This window comes from Fusarium redolens (assembly GCF_020744475.1).
Source record: "Fusarium redolens strain MPI-CAGE-AT-0023 chromosome Unknown BKA55scaffold_15, whole genome shotgun sequence".
In the NCBI taxonomy this organism is placed as follows: Eukaryota; Fungi; Ascomycota; class Sordariomycetes; order Hypocreales; family Nectriaceae; genus Fusarium; species Fusarium redolens.
This window is the reverse complement of record NW_025763678.1, coordinates 1,153,071-1,167,739: the sequence shown is the minus strand read 5'-3', so window position 1 is coordinate 1,167,739 and position 14,669 is coordinate 1,153,071. Positions and strand designations below refer to the sequence as shown.

General features: G+C 47.3%; 6 protein-coding genes across 6 annotated transcripts; 4 read left to right on the top strand and 2 right to left on the bottom strand.

Moving 5' to 3' along the window:
* Positions 1 to 1,913: 1,913 nt before the first annotated feature.
* BKA55DRAFT_543336 (uncharacterized protein) lies at positions 1,914 to 2,384 on the top strand (the record flags this gene model as incomplete). Its single annotated transcript, XM_046190583.1, has 2 exons — positions 1,914 to 1,950; positions 2,038 to 2,384. 2 exons carry the CDS (start codon positions 1,914 to 1,916, stop codon positions 2,382 to 2,384), a joined length of 384 nt encoding a protein of 127 aa, XP_046045681.1.
* A 497-nt stretch (positions 2,385 to 2,881) lies between these two features.
* Positions 2,882 to 3,966, top strand: BKA55DRAFT_543335 (uncharacterized protein; the record flags this gene model as incomplete). Its single annotated transcript, XM_046190582.1, has 4 exons — positions 2,882 to 2,986; positions 3,040 to 3,272; positions 3,322 to 3,671; positions 3,722 to 3,966. The coding sequence occupies 4 exons, from the start codon at positions 2,882 to 2,884 to the stop codon at positions 3,964 to 3,966; spliced, it is 933 nt and encodes a 310-aa protein (XP_046045680.1).
* A 465-nt stretch (positions 3,967 to 4,431) lies between these two features.
* Positions 4,432 to 5,463, top strand: BKA55DRAFT_707609 (uncharacterized protein; the record flags this gene model as incomplete). Its single annotated transcript, XM_046200718.1, has 2 exons — positions 4,432 to 4,811; positions 4,939 to 5,463. The coding sequence occupies 2 exons, from the start codon at positions 4,432 to 4,434 to the stop codon at positions 5,411 to 5,413; spliced, it is 855 nt and encodes a 284-aa protein (XP_046045679.1). The 3' UTR covers positions 5,414 to 5,463.
* A 3-nt stretch (positions 5,464 to 5,466) lies between these two features.
* BKA55DRAFT_651222 (uncharacterized protein) lies at positions 5,467 to 7,342 on the bottom strand. Its single transcript, XM_046197318.1, has 3 exons — positions 7,029 to 7,342; positions 6,554 to 6,976; positions 5,467 to 6,504 (listed from the first exon to the last, which is right to left on the bottom strand). Exons 1-3 carry the CDS (start codon positions 7,250 to 7,252, stop codon positions 5,505 to 5,507), a joined length of 1,647 nt encoding a protein of 548 aa, XP_046045678.1. The 5' UTR covers positions 7,253 to 7,342; the 3' UTR covers positions 5,467 to 5,504.
* Positions 7,343 to 9,849: 2,507 nt separating this feature from the next.
* BKA55DRAFT_578345 (major facilitator superfamily domain-containing protein) lies at positions 9,850 to 12,049 on the bottom strand. The gene is made up of 4 exons (XM_046193698.1): positions 11,605 to 12,049; positions 10,437 to 11,557; positions 10,030 to 10,380; positions 9,850 to 9,948 (listed from the first exon to the last, which is right to left on the bottom strand). Exons 1-3 carry the CDS (start codon positions 11,791 to 11,793, stop codon positions 10,179 to 10,181), a joined length of 1,512 nt encoding a protein of 503 aa, XP_046045677.1. The 5' UTR covers positions 11,794 to 12,049; the 3' UTR covers positions 9,850 to 9,948; positions 10,030 to 10,178.
* A 111-nt stretch (positions 12,050 to 12,160) lies between these two features.
* Positions 12,161 to 14,573, top strand: BKA55DRAFT_578342 (uncharacterized protein). Its single transcript, XM_046193697.1, has 6 exons — positions 12,161 to 12,708; positions 12,765 to 13,591; positions 13,652 to 13,881; positions 13,933 to 14,144; positions 14,195 to 14,268; positions 14,334 to 14,573. The coding sequence occupies exons 1-6, from the start codon at positions 12,385 to 12,387 to the stop codon at positions 14,368 to 14,370; spliced, it is 1,704 nt and encodes a 567-aa protein (XP_046045676.1). The 5' UTR covers positions 12,161 to 12,384; the 3' UTR covers positions 14,371 to 14,573.
* The last annotated feature ends 96 nt before the right edge of the window (positions 14,574 to 14,669 follow it).

The following is a 14,669-nucleotide window of genomic DNA, read 5'->3' as shown; positions in this document are numbered from 1 at the left end:
TAGCGATTACTAAAATAAATAGCCTTCGTAACTGCATTATATCTTATATACTATTCTATTTAGCTATCTTTTACTACCCTACTATTTAAAATATATCAGCAGCTACAATCACAATTACATCCAAATAACCAACTCATTTGCAAGTGCTCAATACTGTATAACGAGGAACACATTCCGTTTCATCTTACCATGCTTGACTAGATCTATATTGCAAGGCATCGCTTGTCCCTCTTTGTTGCGTTGTTGCGCGTTGGTTGATGTCGTTGAGACAAAGTTGAGGGATAAACTCAACGGCTCGGAGCGTGTCGTGCTAGGTTCCGGCTTGGTTTCAACAATATTCCGAACCGGGGAGCGGCTAAAAATAGCTGTTTACGACGAGGAAGAAAAGTCCGAAACTAGCTTTTGCGTATGACGCTGCATTTACATATGCTATATGTTACCCACCCCACTTGCCATCTTTGTACCCCACCCTCTAAATAGCAGTAAGTGCGTTTTATTGGACAGTGTGATCAGTGCCGCCAGCGCAAGGTGCTATCTTCCTGAGCCCCTTATGCTCATTGTTGAGGTGCCAATGCTGACCCTTCTATGACAGGTGCGCTGCGATCGAGATATCCCCCGTAGGACCTGCTCACGAAGAAGAGAGCAATGCGTGTACCCTACGTCAGCCAAACCTGGAGCCAAGAGAAAGCGTGTACTTGTGCCTGATGGATAGTGTGTACCTCTTTGTGTTCAATGCAACAGATACAGAAACTTACATCCCAAAGCGAGTCCAAGTTTGCGCAGCAGGCTGTCAGTAGTAGCCATCTGCTACACGTTTCGCCAGATGTCAGACCATGCTTGGACGCATTGAGGGATTAGCTCAAAGAAAGGGGGTCTGGCCATGGTAGTCCGAAGCCGCCTGAGACCCATCTAATCTCGCCCAATGCGAGTCAGCACAACTTCACGCTACCTCCCATTTAACTTGCTATGGCTGCGATCCATAAGCTCAAAGGCAAGTTTCCTTTCCGAATAGAGATCTGTCGTTACAGGTAAAACTAATTACAGTCTTAGAGTCGCCTCATCTTAGGTTCTGCTGGTGCATGGAGATAGAGGTCGGCCAGGTTGTCGATTATTTCTTCACTGTATACTCTGGGACTCCGTCACTGGCCGACCTTATCCTGGTTCATTGCGGACTGCATAAAGTACTTGTACCATATGGAAATATGCAAAATGACAAGGCGTCGCAAGAAGAGATGAATTCTCAAGCCTTGCTTTGTCAGCAGAATTTGGAATCAGTTCTAGCCAATCTGCCGTTTAATGTTCCTTCGACATATGACTCCGTGCTCGCTCTTCTCATGGCTATATGGTTGAAAGACTAGAGGCACGCATTGCAAAAGCTGAAATCTACATAGACCATCTATTTCGTCCATCGATGCAGCATGTCTCAGGCCTGGAGCTATCTCGCAGCTGCTGCACAAATCTGTCTCACCACGGGGTATCATCGTGACGTACCTAGTAAACAAGAAAAGAAACAAGAACGGCAGCGCAGAATTTGGCTCTTTTGGCTGGTTTACATAATGGACAAACTTCTTGCTTTGTGTTTGAACCGACCACCACTCCTCCGAGATAGAGACATCACTGTATCCTGCGAGACGGCTGTAGAATTCAAGTGGGCTAACACAAGGCCTCATCATGCATATATGCTAACACAGAATAATAGGAGTCCTTTATGGAAGAATCACATGAGCATCCAGACGATCTGCTTCCCAAGCTTGTCAGGCGTGCTGATAAGATCTCTCATTTGGCCATCATCACACTGATATACCGAAGTATACAGCCGAGTTCCAATACTGGCTCCGCATTCTGCAACGAATGCCTGTCTTCAGCCAAGGAGTGTCTTGAGGAGCATAAATAAGTCTATTCGCAATTACAAGATGCCGAATCTAGTACTGTCGAACTTTACGTACAATGGTAAGTCGTAAATCTATAGTTCTTACCGATCACATGTCCAATGACTATCTAGGGCTCTTTTAGCTGCACCATTTGTGCCATTTATAGTGCTTTTCTGCCACGCGATTGAAACGCGGGATCCGAGTCACCTTGAGAATTTATCAGCTGTTGTCCGGGCATTGCAAATTCTTCCCCGTGATGCTTCAGATATTTACGGTAAGCAGCGTCGTGTCTTTGAGCTCATGTATAACGTGGCGTGTAAATATGTCGGCGAATCAGGCTCTACCGAAGACAGCCGGCATCATTCTGGGCGACCATCTGGAACATCCTTCGGGATACTTCTCGCCGAAGCAGGGATACCCAGGCCAGGGGAGACGCAAATGGATACGGAAATACAGAGCTTCCAAACTCAAATGGAGTACGGGCCTGATATGCAATTTGGGGGTATGGGGTGATCTAGAAGGGCTAAATTCTAGTGAAGAATTTGGGTCCTGGTTTCAATGATCAGATTCCGGAGACACAGTGTTATTCAACTGAGATACGAACAGGAATCATTAAACAGAGTGTCATTTTAACGGTTGCAAGTTTTGAAATGATGTTTACCAGGCCTTGTTTGTGTGCAAAGAATTAGCCAGGATGACTTCTGATCATATATGGAACCCGCGGGATCCGCATGCCGACTTTACATGGAGGCTAATACGGACCGCGAAACGACCGTGGATCCGAACTGCTTAAGGCCAAGCACTTACGCAACTCCACATCGCAAACTCCGCATCGCAAACTCCGCATCGCAAAAGGGAATCTAGTAATATGAATAGTTCAAGACCACAGTGGGCCATGTTATAAATACCAAAGGGATCGTTTTGTAAGAACTAGAAACCTTCTCTCCACAGGCTCGCCTTTACATGACAGACTACTCCAAGTCAACAGTCCACACTCAAGACTCATCACCATGGCCATTGTTGCTATTGCTGGAGGTACAGGAGGAGTAGGCAAAACCGTTGTTGAGCATCTGCAGCGCCCCGGAGCCCACAAAGTCTTCATCGTCGGCCGCAAGGTATACAGATTGCACTCCATCATAACATAGGCCGGACTGACTCTGTTCCATAGGTACCAGCTGAGAGCATTCCTGGGTCTCCCGAGTTTCTTGTGGTGGACTACGCCAACGTCGAGTCCCTCACCACCATCCTACAAGATCATAAAATCGATACCGTGGTATCTACCATTAACCTCGAGACCGACGCCGGCAGCCAGTCACAGCTGAGCCTCATTGCCGCCGCAGACAAGTCTCAGACCACTCGACGCTTTATACCAAGCGAATTTGTTTCCCTGATTGATGAGGAGTACGTGGCAATAACAATTCGAAACTCGGCTACTCATACAAGGTGATAGTGACCCTAGCTCAGGCCTTGGAATCGGAGGCTGGATGCCCAACGCCAGAGCGCTCAAGGAGACGAGCCTCGAGTACATCCGCATCTCGATTGGCGCCTTTTCAGATTACTGGGGTATGCCTCACATTAAGAGCAACCTTAAGACGTTCCGATGGCTCCTTGACATGGAAAAGGGAATAGCCGTGGTTCCTGGCTCTGGCAATGAGAAATTCACAGTCACCTACAGCGAAGATCTTGCCCGATTCATCGTTCGCCTCGTTGATACGGATGAAAAATGGCCTGAGCGTGGGTTCTTGTCTGGCTCTGATATCTCTGTTAATGAGCTTGTTGCAATTGCCGAAAGATTTCGAGGTATGTGTCTAATATTTTTACCTCTGGGCCTTTCTAATATGAAAACTCAGGCTCCAAGATGGAGATTGTGTATGACCCTTTAGAAAATCTGGAAAAGGGAGACGCCACACTTCTATGGCACCCCGAAGACGTCACCGAGGACGAGTTCAAACCCATGCTGGCGGCATTGTGCCAGATGATCATTACTGGGGCTTGCCTCTTGCCCGACGATGACCGCAGACTTGACAGGCGCTTTCCAGATATTCCTCTTACGTCTGTGGAAGAGATTATCGCCAAGGCCTGGGGTGGCAAGTAGTCTTAGGTTATTTAAGTTATATGAAGTTAGTGTTTCCTTATTAAATACTTAAATTTATAAGTTATTATAAGCAATGGTAGCTTGCGCTAAAGGCGGGCAACATGGATGAGAGGGTGCAGTTCAGATTCATCTTGGCGAGAGTCACTCACACGAAATAAGTTACTTGAGTACACACAATAAGTTTATTCTTTTTAATTGTCTTGCAGTAAGAGTTGTGATTGTTGCTATTGTTTGATTTCCATAAGGTTAATATGGGCAACGCATCCTACATCCAGATAAGCAACAATAAACAAAAGAACAGTATGCATGCCTTCCAAGGCGTTAACAAGTTGTTTCTTGTCCTCGTAGTTGACTTTGGTCCATTCCAAGTCGGGCAAGAGGTTAAAGGGAGTATTCTGCAAACCTTGTTGATCTTGCCATCATTGCCGAAGATTTTTTCGCCGCTGATTCTAGCATTCCCATGACATGGTTGGTGACAGATCTCGGGCTCGTACCTATCTTCATGTACGGGAGCGAAGAACAGAAGAGAAGGTTTCTCGCCCCTTTCCTCAATTTACAGGGCGACTCGCATCACTCGGCTTCTCGGTGCCTGGTGGAATTGCCAATTACATCCAGGACGAAGGCTGTGTAGGGATTCAGACCTTTTCTGAGATCAAGGGAAACGAAATCATCATTAGCGGTGGGAAGCTGTGGGCATCCAATAGTGGAGGTTGGGACTTCGGGGGGCCATCTGTACTCTGTCTTCTCTGTCGATTCAAAAAGATTGGCCCTCCAAAGGACTCCCTCGGTTTTACTGTGATTACAAAGAGGGAATTCGAGGCCGACATCAAAGGGGCGCTTTCGAAGTACCCAGTGACATTGAGACACATGGGTTCCGCGCGTCATCAGGCCTACGAACCAAGTTTACCATCTTTCACGTTCTGAGAGAGATCATCGTTGCTTCTGTCGGCCTTGGTGCTGTGATAAATGTAGCTGCATTTACCGAGTCCGCTATGCTCGTTGGTGCTGGTGCTGCTGGCTTGATGGGATCTTCTTTTGCCACACGCACAAACTTGTCACGGCGAAGAAACGCGGTGGGCCATCTCCAACCATCAAGTACCAGTCTATTGGTGATTTGTTGTTCAGCATGAAGATGCCTGAAGAAACCACTCGGTACCTCGCCTGGAAAGCATGCCATTACCTTGGTACCACTGGGGAAACGGAAATGGCATATCAGGCCAAGGTTTATGGTTCCGAAAACGCCATCCAGAGTGTCCTGGAGGGAATGCAGGCTCTGGGGGTGACTGCGTATGACTGCACTCAACCATACGGCTTGATGATGGAGGATGCCCTCTGTTTGCCGCTACCTGAGGGATCCAACGTTCGTGTCAGACGCCATCAGATTCAGAGAATCTTCGTCCAGCCCGGCCATGACCCCGAGTCTTTTATAACTAGAACCCTTGAGTAGAATTGGATAGTGGCTAGTGTTTGCAAAACGGCGGAGTTCGTGTAACTAATTTTCTCACAAATAAGTCAATTTATTACCTTGCTGATACATCTCAGTTTCGCATCCTGGGATAGACCTCCGAATAAATCCTGTCCAAGTCTTTTTTAAACTCTCTCTCAACAACTTTCCTCTGTATACTACCCTTTGGAGTTCTTGGTAGTGCACCATTAGGCACGACGATAATAAGTCGTGAGTCTAGGATACGCTCATGTTTATACCTGCGCTCATGGAATGGGGTAATCCGACGCAAAATCTCAGCCGGCAATTCATCATGACCCTCGGTTTGCTTGGCCTCGACAAGAAGCGCTGGCGAAGTTCTAGCGGCTCCAACGACCACGACGGCGCTGATGAGGTCTTTGCCACACATCTCAATTGCGTTATTCTCAATGGACTGCGTATCGCAGCGTAGCGAGATCTCCATCTTGATCCAGTCGTCATTGCGGCCCTTGGCGATGTAACGATCTGGTTCGACCTGTAGAAAGATATCGCCTGTAATGAAGTCGCCTGTCTTTTCGTTACAGAGTGAGGGGTGCGGACATTCAAGCGCATGTCTGGGGACCACGAGTTCCACCAGCTTCCCGCTCGATGCGCCATTGGCGGTATTGCTTGGCGCACCGTTTATAGTGTCATCTGGCGCAACGTAGATGGGTCTCATTTCAAATGTTGATTCCGGCCACAGCCGCAGTAAATTCCCCTCTGGCCCTCCCACGCCAATCAACATGCAGCCAACCTCGGTGCTGGCGAAAAGGTCGACTATGTTGATACCCTGCTCCCGGGCCCAAGCTCCCTCAGTCTCCTCCAGTGGAAGTCCACCGCAGGTGCAGGCATCAAAGCTCTGGAGCATTGCTAAAAGCTCGGGGTCCTTGCGGGCTTCTTTGATGACGCCGGCTAAGAACGAGGAAAACATGTTAAACAACGTGACTTTACACTCCTTAACAATTCTTCGTAGTTCGGGAAGTGAGTAGGGGATTGATGTCGGCAAAGCCATGCAGCAGCCTCTATCGACGAATGAAATGAATGCGAGTGTACTCGCGACGTGACAGAAGCTACCACTATATAGTTATATTAGATGATGCTCAGTTTGATAGTACGCTTGCTTACCTAGCTACAATTGTCTCCTGGGCTTCAGCTCCTGAAGGGCGGAACGTGAAATGCTGGGCTTTACGAATGTTGCAATCCAGCCACCTAGCCGTTGCAGGGACCAGCTTTGGTTTCCCAGAGGTAGATCCAGAAGAGTGCAGAATAAAAACAATCTCTTCACCCGACGTAGGGCCGCTGACTTCAGCCAGCGGGTACTGCTTAATATTCAAATCGAGAAAATCACTTGCAGGGAAAGCGGAAACGTTTTCACCCACAGAAGCGGTAATCGCCGGATCATGTATAAGTCCCTTTGCTTTGGCTTCGCTGAGGAGTTCTGCGACCACGTTGTTGCTTGTTAAGTGAGAAGAAATAAGCTGAGGAACGTATCCAGCTCTGGAGATGCCCCATATGTGCAGGAGATCCAGGTAAGTTGTTCCCTTCAGCCTAGACACAGGTCAGTGACATTGTCTGGTCGCATTGGGTTGCTTATACTTGCCACAATCCAATGACCGATCCAGCGTCGATTCCCTTCTCCGAAAGCTCATAGGACCAATAGTTGGCCGATTGCTCAACGTCACGTAAAAGCTGGGAGTAGCAAATATCTTTCCATCCTTGAAGGTCACCATCTGATGAGAGCTGTGGTATTTTAAGCGCTGGGACCAATGGAGAAGCCTTGGCAGTTTTTTGCAGTGCGGTGAGATGGGTCTTATAACCAGCCATTTTGTGAGTTTCCAACCGCAGATAGAGGTAGATTAGAAGTGATTTGGAAATCGTATTTAGTATCAAAGTTGCACGTTATTGTGGAGATAGAGGAAATGCATCAGAAGATGAGGGTCTTTCTCTTTTTGTATTCTGTATTATTATACTGCTCGGCTCCACGGGTTTCACGGATCCGGCTGCAGTAACTAGGCCTAATGTGTACGAGTAAACCAGAATTCCTTTAGCCAGTTGATGTCATCGACCGTTTCATGAAAGGTATGATGTGGGTCTCTCTTTTTTGCTCTCGACTTGGAAATGGTTAAGATCTGCACTTTAAACTCTCCGGCTACCACTAGGTGGTATTTGCAGACAACTGCCGAATGGTGCTAATTTTCAAGGTATGGCTAGCGGTAGTGCGAGTACTCTGTCTTTGTAATTCTTTATGGGATCCTCGGCTCGATGGCATTAAGTGACTTGGGACAGAATCTATTCTTAATCTCTGAATAATAGTGTCTGATGGGTCAAGGGTAGATAGTATGTTAAGGACGCACAAGTTCATCACTCCTCCGCACCTAGAATGTTTTAATTCTTATGACATAAAATCGGCAGAGTAGTCCTCGTTGGCTTCTAGGCTCTTCATTGGTCAGGATGTTATGAATCGTATTGAGCCACTTCTCTCGTTGCCGAGGCATTTATGGCTTGACATGTGAAAGCAGTTGGAAGGGCTATACGAAGTCATGCATGTATGTATATAACAGCCTTTATTAGAATGGGGACTTGGCTTTGTTGCCTGCTGCAATTCGCCTAGAACCTATTAAGAACAAGTTATATGTATCGGATGTGGCGGGGCTACGGTCTAGCTCACTCTGTTGCCTAAGCATGTTACCCTTGGGAACTAGATTGACCCTCAAGTGTTAGAATTAACCTTATTTTAATTGGATATCAACCCTACTCGCGTATCTAATAATTCCCTGCCGACAACCTACCGTAACATAGCCTTTCCCCACCACACTAAGTTTTATAAGCTTACGAAGCCATGTGTCACGAAATTTCGGATATAGTAGGACAAATGCGACAAGACAAAAGGTTAACAGACCTGCAGTTCCGGTTCCACTGCAGTTCCTGTTCCGAGTTCCGAGAGCCATGTCTTTAGGAGCAGTCAACTTGCAGTCACGTTTTTTAAAGCGATAGGCAGTACTTGTATGCCCATATTGAACCTCGCCTTTCAGCAGTTAGAGTGATCTGGAGTGGCAAAAAGCAAGAGCCTTCGCGGCCATCTGTTGTCAAATCAACATAGTATACTCAACAAGATCTAGATGTGCCAACGTGGAGAAGTGAGCAGCTGTCATCAGACATTCTATGATGTGCAGCAGTTGTCTATTGAGGAAAAGACACAAACCCCAGTGAGCTGGTCTCTAGGATTTGGCATGCATAGGTTTCCTAATTCCTTAGAGAGAACAAAAGGCAGTTTAGTCCTCTGGCATATCGCCCAGTAACAACGTAAAAAGGCGTCGCTGTTGGATACTATGAATAATCTGAGGGATTGTGTCATTTCATATAGGTCATGTACACCCTTAGTAGCTTAAATCCTTGCGACCTGTGATTCAAGGAACTGGGCATTAGGGGCGAAGAGGTAGAGGCGGAGTAGTAGCTTAAAGATTCCATAAATCGGAGAGATGACGTAGCGTTATTGGTTTTGAGGCCCTATAAGAAGAGGGTATATGCCAGATTGGGGGGGAAATCAGAAGTCAATACAGTCTTTTACTACCACTTAAGCATCTTCTAGATACATTCTGACGTCGCTTCTCTTATATCCAAATTCTTTTCCATATTGCACAAGTTTACCAAAATCTCACTACATAAATTCCAGACAGATGTCTCTTCAGAACAAAGTATTCGAATGGCACAGCCAAATGCTTGGATACTGCATTCAAGTAAGGTTCATCCACTTACGGCCACTTGCCCAAGTAATCTTTCTCCAAACAGTTCCTGATCATGAGTCCCCCACTCATTCTGCTATCTTGGATTCTACTCCTGGGTTATGCCTTAGCCAATCCAGCCTACCAAGCTGTGGCCAAGGCAAGTGGGCCAGGAGTCACCATTCGGAACGGCACCTTAGCTAGAACCTCTAGTACCCACTATAAGCAGGACTTCCTCTTTGGCATCCCATATGCTGCACCGCCTGTTGGACAGCTTCGCCTCCAGAAGCGTCTCCTGCATATGGATGGGCTGATGTCAAGAAGGCAACCGCATACTCACCACGATGCATGTTCAATTCCATCAACTTGATTGGTTTCAGTCAGAACACGACTGATCCTATGGATGAAGACTGATTGTACCTCAATATTGTACGGCCCTCTGGTACCCAGACCGGTGACAAGTTACCTATCCTTATGTGGATTCCCGGCAACGGGTTTCACAAGGAAAGTACCCGTGACGGTAGAAACAACGGAACCTTTCTTGTCGAAACGTCCAGGAAAATGAAGACTCCGATCTTATTTGTCACCTTCAATTATCGTGTCGGTCCCTTTCGTATCCTCCCAGGCCGCGCAATTGAAAAAGCTGGCTTGGTGAAGTTAGACCTTCAGGATCAACGACAAGCCCTTAAGTGGATCCAGGAAAACATCGCCGAGTTCAGGAACTATACCGGACAGACTGCTCGTGAATTTATTCAATGGCCAAATCTAAAAGCATTCTATAACATTGCACTTATAAGACTACGGTTGGAACTCCTGGGTTAGAATGTAACACTCTGGAGGAAGCTCTGCTTGGGTGGTCTTGCAACATCTAGTACTTACAAAACGGTGTGCGTATTACATCTTGGTGTATCGAGAACAGGCTATATAAAACAGCAAAGAACAAGTTACTTATTGTGTCAAAGGAGTTCATGACAAGCCAAGTTATCGTGATATTAATGCTTCTTTCCGGTGATGTCATTTAACACAAACTATAGCCTGTATCTAAACGATTTATTTTCCCGATCTGTCAGATCCTCTAAGCCGTGACTGAGGTTAGGAGAACCATAAGCCTTGTCGCGGTGCTTGTTCTCCCGATCAAATAACCATCGGAGTGCAAGGGAAGCAAAGACACAGACCGTAAAGCAGATCATGATTCCGGTAAATGATTCGTCATAACGCGGGGCAAATTTCCTACGATAATCAGCATATATGCGGTTATATGGGAGCAACAACGGTAGTATACTTACGCGTCAAACATGAGAGGACCGATGATGTTTCCAAGACAGTAACCAATAAACGTTGAAGCAGCATATACAGCCTTCTTAGTATGTCCAGCAACATTGGAAGTCCCCAAGCCGATGCACTGAACCCACGCAGAGGAGAAGAAGTTGACAAGATAGAAGCCGATGATACGCCCTGCTTTGTTAGAGTCTGGAAGTTGCCAGATCAAGGAACAGCCGAGAATGACAGGAACACATGCCCCGGCAATAATATACAACCTAGAGTTGGGAACCTTCCTGCCGATATAGCCTGAACCGAGAATACAGATAAAGGCTAGGGCTCCAATGGGTAGGTTAAGCAACAGTGAAGTAAACACATCAAAGCCCATATCCTTGAAGACGATAGTTCCAAATGTTGTCACGGCGCCGGAACCTGTGCAGGACACGATAGATAGAATCATGATACCCCATAGCCGATAGTCAAATAAGGCCTCCCGGAACTGGTAGGACTTGAAATGTTTGTCCTCAATCCCGGCATTGTTTTCTCGGACTCGCTCCAAGAGGAGTCGGCGCTCGGCTTCCGTAAATCCCTTGGCATTCTGAGGGCTATCGGGGAACAGCCACCAGAGGGCAATACCCCAGGCCAGAGTAGCGAGTCCGGCGATGATATACATCCACTGCCAGGAATTGAGAGCGCCTCCCTTGATATGGCCAAGTCCGTAATTGATTAGGGGTGAGATAAGAAGAGATCCTCCGCTGCAGGAATACCACCAACTAGATCGTGAGACCTGCTCCGAGTGGGTATACCAGAGACCTACGACGAGCATGAAGATAGGTGATACACCTGCCTCGACAAGACCAAGCATAAAGCGATTCACGAGGAGTCCGGTATAGGAAGTACAGGCCGGTGTGCAAAGGATGACAAAAGACCATACAATGCAGATAGACGTGCAGACAATTCGAATCGGGTAACGTTGGGCGAGGAATGAGGCGGGATAAGTACCTGCGATATATCCAAAGTAGAAAATGAGAGAGACCCAGGAGTATTTGATGCCAGTGGTGAGTTTCAGGTCCTCTCGCAAGCCGAAGATGGCGGCCTGGCTGAGGATGGCCTTGTCGTAGTATTGCAGGGCGTAGGTCAAGCAGAGCTTTCAAAGTCAGCCTCAGTTCATACAATTAGGTAGACCTGACTTGCCACAGGCATCAGCTTCCGGTCGATCTTTCGAAGCAACTTTCTGTTCGTCTCCTCATCAAGCTCGACGCTGGTTCCAACTACCGAGCTAGGAACAGTCTCAAGATTGACGGCGGATAGTTTGCTGTGAATGCTAGCCTTGGAGCTTGCCTCGTCCTTCTGATGTGTCATGGTCGTGATCGAAGGTGGCATGGGTGATAGTGATGGGTGATATGAGAGGCTGAATGGGGTCGGAAAACAGCAAGGATGATGAAAGAAGGACCTCGCCAGAATGGTTGTCCGAGCTAGGCTGAGCACAAATGGGCGGATGTCGTGGTTTTAATATAATTAACAGTGGGAGTGCCTCAACTGCACCAGCCCCAGACTATCTACCCCGGATTTGGGTCACATCACCTGAATATTACCCGGCGCAGCAGCCATAAACAAGACGAGTCGAATCGCACCAATCCGATGGTGAAATGCCAAGGGTGGTGCCACAGTGCTGACGGCCCGAAGACTACATAAATATCCGAGCCGGTCGGATATCGAACAGGCTAGTCTAGTCTACTCTGGGAATATCCGAGACCGCAGTTTGCCATTGGCCTCGGCCTCAATTTTCCCAGCTCAATCATCTCCGATCGTGAGCAGTGAATTGAAACTCGTATCAGTAGGATATTTGCCTCGTAGGCACGCGGCAAAGGAACCTTTCTACTTGTCTTATTGGGATTTTTCCGTCACTACTAACTATTTCGAGATCAACGTCACACATCCCAGAACCCATTCACTCGTTATACATATCCCAAGATGGTGACCCTATCGACCATTTCTTCGAGCTTTTACCGGCCATCGTTGTTAGCTATGTCAAGACAATCCACCACCATCCTCCAACCTCGTTCGTTCGCAAGATATGTTTCTTCCAATGTGCGGTCCAGTCGGCAGAAACAGCGTCCTCTAGGATACCTCATGCTAGGACTAGGAGCCGCAGCGAGCGGCTTGGCTCTCGCATCGGCCGTAAGCACTGATCTGCTCCAGATACCAGCAAAGGACACTACTCCCAGGTGGAGGGAAAGCGACAGATCACCTATTCGGGCGGGAATGGCATATGCGGATAGGGCAACTATGTTAAAGGTACGCTGATAATACAGATTTCGAATGCCGCTAAATATGGGTTGCTGACCATTTAGGCTGTCGATGATATACGTGAAATACTTGGAGAAGACATCGTGAGCGTAGACTCGGATGACCTCGACGACCATGGTTACTCAGAGTGGTCTACGTCAAATACCGATGTACGACCAGTGGCAATTATCCGGCCACAAACGACTGAAGAAGTCTCGAGTATTGCACGTATTTGCACCAAGTACAAGGTACCGATGATTCCATACGGGGCTGGATCCAGTGTCGAAGGCAATTTTAGCTCCCCACATTCAGGAGTATGTCTCGACCTATCTGGCATGGATAAAATCGTGGCGTTTCACCCTGAGGATATGGATATCGTGGTTCAAGCCGGTGTCAATTGGACTAATATGAATGAAGAAATCAAGCATACTGGTCTCTTCTTGCCGCTTGATCCTAGCCCTACTGCACTGATCGGTGGCATGGTAGCTACTAACTGCAGTGGTACTAATGCTATGAGATATGGAACAATGAAGGATTATGTTATTAACCTTACAGTAGTGCTCTCGGATGGATCGGTTATTAAAACTCGCCACCGACCTCGGAAAACCTCAGCTGGCTATAATCTCACAGCTCTCTTTACTGGATCTGAGGGGACATTAGGTATAATTACTGAAGCGACCTTGAAGCTAGCCATAATGCCGGAGAACTTTTCTGTCGCGACAGCTACCTTCTCGACCGTCAAGGAAGCGGCTGATGCGGCTTTTAAGATCATGCGACGTGGAGTTCCTCTCGCTGCCCTGGAATTGATGGACGATGTTCAGATGAAGGTCATTAACCAGAGCGGCGGAGCAGGTGGAAGAGTATGGGAAGAATATCCTACACTTTTCCTAAAGTAAGTAGCACGCGGCTGCTATTGTTGCCTAAGATGGTACAAATTCTCACTACGATGCAGGTTCTCAGGCTCCCAGAATGCAGTTAAAGACAGCATTAACTTGGCAAAGGAGATCGCCAAGTCTAACAGCTGTCGTTCTTTCGAGTTTGCCAAAACGGAGGATCAGATGCAATCCCTTTGGTCTGCCAGAAAACAAGCTTTGTGGGCAAGCCTTGCCGTCCGACCAGAGGGCACACAGATTTGGTCCACAGATGTTGCCGTCCCTCTGTCTCGAATGGCCGAACTGATCGGTAAGCAGCATGGTTCCTCTGACATTGGCATGGAGTAACACGATACCACAGAAATATCAAAGCAAAAGGCCAGCCACCTTGGACTCTTCAACAGTGTTCTGGGACATGTTGGTGATGGCAACTTCCATCAGATTGTCATGTACAACCCAGATGATAAGCAGGAACGCCAAGCTGTGTCAGATTGTGTGGATGGGATGATGGTGAGAGCACTGGAGATGGAGGGCACAGTATCAGGCGAGCATGGGATCGGATTGGGAAAGAAGGTAATTATGCTATTGTCTCGACCCATCTTGTTTCAGCTAACAAAAAGAAGCACTGCCTACAAAAAGAGCTCGGTCCAGCAACTATCGGTATTATGAAAGCCCTCAAAGACACCCTGGATCCCCAGTGAGTACTTGATTAAGACATCCACTTGACGTATATCGTGTATATTTGCTAAGTCTCCTGCTTAGTTGGCTCTTGAATCCGGGTAAAGTATTCGATCCATGAAGAAAGAGGGTCATTGCGAGAGTCTCGAAGTCTTCATCTACTCGATCATGTCATGATCTTGGTGTTGATAAAAATGGAAATATGGATGTTAGAGTCAGCATAGCTAGATATAAGTACATAGAGAATATATATACGCACTTTGCAAAGAGAACTTTGTGAAAGACCTAACCGACCAAATCTGCATAAGCCTCCTTTCGTTCGCCCTGGGCCGAAATGCATACTACAAGGGAGAGAGGGAGGCAAGTGTAACCCATAATACTCCGTAGTGAAATACGTGCCTAATCAGGCTAGTCCGGGGC